Genomic DNA, 6,224 nt, shown 5'->3' on the forward strand with positions numbered 1-6,224 from the left:
GCCTCAGAGGGCCCAGGGAACCCAATGAGGAGGAACGGCGTGTCACAGTGGATGCCCTACCTGGGGTCCTCATCTCTCTTGGCCCTTTCTTTTCCAGGTGGTGGAGGAGTCCTCTTTCCTGACCCTGGACATGCTGGAGTCTTGTTTCCCATACGTGCTGCTTCGAAATGCCTATCGGGAGGTCTCCCGGGCCTTCCACTTGAACCGAGTGTCGGCCAGTACCCACTGAAAGGTCTTTGGACCTACCTAAACCCGTGCTGCACTGGAAGCTGTGGCTATTTTCTCAGAGGGTGGGAATGAGGTGGGGTCACCAGGGAGAGGATCAGCCAGACTGGTGAAGAGGGAGATGGAGAAACAGCCCAGGGCTGAGAAATCATAGAGAACTGGGGCCAACTGGGGCAGGGGGTGGAGGGCTTTTTTCATGGAAAGAGTTATGGTGTTGGGGCCAGGTGTATGAATTTTTACAATGAAAAAAAAAAAAAGTGACCCTCAAGTATGTTTTCTATCTCCTGGGGACTAGAGCTTGAGCTCTGACTGGCATGGGTCTCTCCGACCTTCATCACTATTCTAGGATAATGTTGGCGGGCAGAGATGATCAATCATCATATTAAACCATAATGAGCTTATAACCCTCCCACTGGAGCTGCTATTGTCTCCTGCACATTCATTAGGACGATTATCTCTCTTCCTTTTCCAAATGTGTTCAGCAAGCATTCAGCCCGCTCCTACTGCACTGCCAAGTAGTAGCAGAGGAACCCTTTTTTCCTTTGTGGGGGCTCTTTTAGGAGTCGTAGGTCTGTTTGTCTGCCTCCAGCTCTCCAGCTTGCAGGGGCAATGAGGAAGTGCTGTTGGGATCCCGATTTTCACTGCCCCAACTCTCCCCCCTCAACCTCACCTGCCCTACTGTAAGTTCTCACATCTCTAACTCGAACCCCTCCTTCTTTCCCTTGACATCGCCACAAACCAGAGCAGAGGGTCAGTCCGGAGTAATTCTAGGACAACCAATTGGACCAGTGTCACGCGAGCTTCCGTCACATACCATTTGGGGGTATTCTCCCTCCTAACTGGAGGGACTAACTTAACCCAAATCCCCTTGTCATCCTGGGTACAGCTGTTGCTCCAGGCAGGGATTTCTCTTCTGGATCTTAAATTTCACAGACCTCATTAGGTTACAGGGCCCTGAGAGTGGGTATACTTGAGGGAGTACAAGCTGTTTCAACCTAGCCCTTTCCTGCACTAATTAGAATTTCAAGTGTCACAAAGCCCCAGGCATTTAAGATAGCATTAAGCGAGGTTTAGTTAACTCCCTGGCAGGAAACACTGGCCCCCCCCACCCATCACTTCTGTGCCAGGGAGGACTGGAGCAACAGATCATATATATCACAGGTCTGGAGTGGTTGGAATGGGCAAATATAAGTAACCAATTGATTAATTAGGGTCATGTCTATACTTCCAGGATAAAAGGGAAGCAATTTTTGGTTTTCAGCAAATCCATCCGGAGTTCATTAAAGCTATTTGTTAGCTGTTTTTAGATGTGTGTGTGTTTGATCATTATTTCTTGAGACCCAGGCTTAGTCAATACTTATTAAACTTGGCACCCATAATTAATACACAAGTTTTTCTTAGCAACGATTATCTACTCTTTAGGATAGAAGCATCGGAGGGTCCTGCTCCATGCATCAGCTAATTGTCCTTTCTCACTATGGAAAGAATGTTAGGTTCTAAGGAGTGATGGGGGTCAGACCTCCTGAGACTGAGGGAAGTGTTGATGAAGAAGAGAAAGCTCAGAAGTATCTGAGCAGCTCCCCTTGCACTCACTCATATCTCTGCTGGGATCCTCTGTTTGAGGAGCCAAGAGATCCTTTTTCCATATGCATGAGGAATGCTTAAGAGGAACGTCACAGAGGACAGCAAGACAAGTTGCTGCAGGGGACTAGAGAGTAGACATATAATACCTTTTTTTTAAATTACAGTTTTTATTGAGAAATAATATTGGGTGTTCCTGTGTGCCTTTACGTTTTCCTCAAAGGTAGCATCTTGCAAAACTATCCTATGCCACTGTAAAAACTCCTATGCCAGGAGTTTTTTTCATGTTTATATATATATACATATATTTTTATCACAAGTTGCCAACAGCACTTTATCAACCCCAATCTCCAAATCTCCTTGTCCCTATTGCCAGGATATTGGCATTGGCATAATTCATTGATCTTATTTAGATTTCTCCAGTTTTATTTATACTCATTTCACTGTGTGTATTTAGTTCTGTACAGCTTTATCATGTGTAGGTTCAGGCATCTGCCACCATGGTCAGGATATAGGATGGTTTTATCACTACAGGGCCTTCCTCATATTGTTTCGTTATGTCCCTCCCACAATCCCCTTTCCCTTCCCTAGCCCTTGGCAACGCAAATCTGTTCTCCTTTTATAAAATTTTGTCATGTGATATAATGTCTTTTTATAAACATATCATCACACACACACACACACACACACACACACACTTCTCTATCACATATACTTTTTCAAAGTGCTCTCACAACCTTAAGACAATTCTGCAGGATAGCCAGGGAAGGCTTTCCTATTTCAGGCCAGAAAGCAGATTCAGAGATGTTAAATGACTTAAGGTCACATGCATATCAGTACATTCGGAACTGGGACTCAAAGATGACATTCAGTCCTGGACCTTTGCTACCTGCCCCGACTGCCTCTTTATCTGGGAAGAGTTAGTTGTTAGAATCCAGAGACCCTAGATGGAGAAAAATAGAAGAGGGTGAGGACATGTGGCCTTGACCGCCTTTACAAAAGGTGACTGTCTAGAGGTGAAGGATGGCTGAGTTAACAGGACCCATCAGCATTTAATGGCACCCCACTCCAGTACTCTTGCCTGGAAAATCTCATGGGCGGAGGAGCCTGGTGGGCTGCAGTCCATGGAGTCGCTAAGAGTCAGACACAGCTGAGCGACTTCACTTTCACTTTTCACTTTCATGCATTGGAGAAGGAAGTGGCAACTCACTCCAGTACTCTTGCCTGGAGAATCCCAGGGATGGGGGAGCCTGGTGGGCTGCCGTCTCTGGGGTTACACAGAGTCGGACACGACTGAAGTGACTTAGCAGCAGCAGCAGCATTTAAGGCAGTTTCCTTCCTCAGCCAGGAGGGTCTCTGACCTCTTACAATCTGGGACACAGTCCATGATGAATTGCTTTCTATGCTCAGATCCCCAGCTCACTTTAGGCCTAAAAGGAACTGCGGAATGAATATCAAGAAGAAATTCTGACCCCTATTGTTTTGTCTTGCAGGCAGAGAGTAGGTTCTAGCCTCAGCATTTTCATTAGTGCAGTGTTTTCATTAAAAACTCCATTAACTTGTTTGCGGCAATGAGACAGAATTAGCCCTCCCACCAGACCTGGGGTAAGATGCCTGCAGGGGAGCCCCTGTTCCTCTGGGCAGTAGAGACAGTGTTTCCCTCACCACGCTGTTCTGTCGGCTGAGTGGGTGAGGGTAGCCTTCATGTGCAGGGGGTAGGGGTCGGGGGACATCCCTGGGCCTGGCCAAGGGGGCCTCACCCTTTGGCACTTGGCCTGGGAGGAAAAGAACACCCGTGGTTTAAGCATGGACACCCAGAGGGGAAGGAGGTCCCCGCTAGGGACAAGAGTTCTGGAACTTTGGATCCTCTTGCCTAGATCAATTCTCTTCCAACAAAGTTCGACTTTGAGAAGAAGCTGGCACATGGTTGAAGTCACTCACGTGGTTGGGGGAAGAGTGTTCTTCCAGTCCTCCGCCCCACAGGGCCTCCTGCTCCTCCTAAGTACCTGTCATCAAAGGAGACGAAGATGAGTCTCCCCTCAGCCCCCACACCTCAGTTGTCAAGTCCTCTCCCTCCCACCTGAATAGGAAAAAGGAGCAGCAGGCCAGGGTGCAGGTTGAGGAAGTCAGAAGTTAACTTGAGCTGAGTTTGCAGCTCTGGAGAGATTGAGGAGCAGGCTTTTCTCTTGTCACTTTGGAGGGAGAGGATTGTGAGGCCGCCCCTTTAAATAGCATTCCTGTAGGAGGCAGATCACATCCAGCCTTCACCCGCTGCCAAAGCATTGGGTTTTTTTTTTTTTTTTTGGTCTCTATCAAACTCAGAGATTGTCGGAAGGGGTTGTGGGGTTAGGGGAGTGAGGAGGAAGGGTCTCCAAGAGGCAGGGGCAGTTTGGAAGCTGAAGAGAGAGGGATGAGGTTGGGAGAAGCCTGGGAAAGCTGGGAGTGGGGAACAAGGGGAAAGACAGGGAGAGAAGAATGGTGGTCTTTTGAGACAATGAATGGAGCAGACATATCCTGTTCTTACCTCTCTAGGGGTAGAGTAAGGCAGAAATGAGATTGGATTAAAACAAGACGAATGAGATTGAGAAGAAAAGCCAGAACTGGTGATTAAAGAAAGCAACACAGAATGGGAAAGGGTTAGGAGACTTGGCCCTGGCTTTGTTACTCTCTGTGTGTAGGTGATCAGTCTCTTAATTTCCGTGGGACCACATAATTTTTCTAGGCTTAGTTTTCCCACTTAAAGAAAATTATTTATTTTATTTTTGCGCTGGGTCTTCATTGCTATGCGTGGACCCTTCTCTAGTTGCCGCAAGCCAGGGCTACCCTCTGGGTGTGGTGCACGGGCCTCTCATTGTGGTGGCTTCTCTCGTTGTGGAGCACAGACTCCAGGCACATGGGCTTCAGCAGCTGTGGCACACGGACTTAGGTGTAAGGAGGCATGTGGAATCTTCCCGCACCAGGGATCAGACCTATATCCCCTTCATTGCCAGGTGGATTCTTAACCACTTGACCACCAGGGAAGTTCCTTCCCATTTGTTAAATAAATGGGATTAGACTAGATGAATAGTGTATGTGTGTGTGTGTGTGTGTGTGTGAATTTTCCTTTTCTTAAAATAGGTTAGAAGTTGGGGGCCTGGGAAGGCAGAGGTGAAATATGTCACCGTGTTGACAAGAAACAGTGAGGGAAAAAAAGAAGAAACATTGAGAGATCCCTCTCTTAATGGAAGCCTCTTTCCCACCTCTTCTGGTTGAAACATCTGCCCAATTTGGGAAGTTCCTTAGCTTTAACCCTAATTTCCTAATTAGAGCTCTTTAGCTCTAATTTTATTTCACAATTCTTTTTCAGCCCATTCTTTCTCAGTTGATAAGAAAGAAGGTGATTGCCCTCCAATTTTGAGGGCCGAATTGTGAAGGAATCTGGTTCACATCTCAGAGGCACGCATGTTTTGGTTAGGACAGTTTCTCTGGCCAGGACAGAAAATGGTGTGTGCTAAAGTTATATGGACAGGGCAGCTGAAGTCCAGTGTTCTCTCTGATTTTGTCTCCATCTCTGGCTTGCTGTCACCTTCAGCCCCTGTACTTCCAGGAAGCTGATTCTGCTGATACTTCTCTGTCCTGTCAGATCTGAAGGCCTGACCTAACTTAACTGCCTAAAAGGCAATCCTTCTATGTTGAGAATCTTCACCCTGTCACGTCACTTCTGTGCTTTTCTCTTCCATTGCTTGGGAAGGAGGGAGCTGCCACTTGATATTTAGAATGGAGTCCATACTTTCTCCTCATCACTCATCCTTCCAGCCTCCAGAGTTCTTGAAATTAAAGCTCACATTCTCTAATTAGTTAGTGGATCATGGATTAGTTAGTGAACACACATCCACTTTCTGTTCACAAAAGATTTCTGCCAATGCCAAAGTAGGTGGCCATTAAGGAGGAGGCTTTAAAGGAATCCTAATTTCCTGCCAGAGTCCTAGGTAGGACTCACTTTGATGGAACAGACTTTGCCCTGCTACAAGTCTTTAGTTCAGATTCCAGAGCATTTATTCTACAGATGTTTTAAGCAGCTAAACTGTTTTGTGTTGGGCCTTTAGCCATTGGATTTCTTTCAGAGAAGACAGAGTAAGAGGAAAGGCTGCCTACTGCAGGGGTTGAGATAAGACAGGAATGATCTCCTGGCCCTTATGGAGTTACCTATAACCAAGTCAAGACAGGGTGCTGCCTGCTCTGGTGGATTCTCTCTGGGAAGCCTTAGGCTTAGGAGAAACTACCCCCTGCTCGAGGCACCAGAGAGAAGGCCACAGGCTGGAGGAGTGTCAGGAAGACCAGCTCAGGGAACCGGGGAGAGGAGTGGGTGACCATGGCCACTGAGAGCAGACGCTGTACTCTTCCGTTCAAAGGCAGGAGCACACGTGTGAGGGTCCCGT

General features: G+C 47.2%; 1 protein-coding gene across 1 annotated transcript in view; it reads left to right on the forward strand.

The window, feature by feature from the left end:
* Nucleotides 1–1,531, forward strand: part of NCKAP1L (NCK associated protein 1 like) — a 45,353-nt gene extending 43,822 nt beyond the window's left edge. Inside the window, exon 31 of the mRNA XM_027543111.1 lies at nt 98–1,531. Within this exon, the coding sequence (XP_027398912.1) occupies nt 98–229 (132 nt within the window). The 3' untranslated portion in view covers nt 230–1,531. The remainder of the gene's footprint in view (nt 1–97) is intronic.
* Nucleotides 1,532–6,224: the final 4,693 nt, after the last annotated feature.

Source organism: Bos indicus x Bos taurus, chromosome 5 (assembly GCF_003369695.1).
Source record: "Bos indicus x Bos taurus breed Angus x Brahman F1 hybrid chromosome 5, Bos_hybrid_MaternalHap_v2.0, whole genome shotgun sequence".
Classification (NCBI taxonomy): Eukaryota; Metazoa; Chordata; class Mammalia; order Artiodactyla; family Bovidae; genus Bos; species Bos indicus x Bos taurus.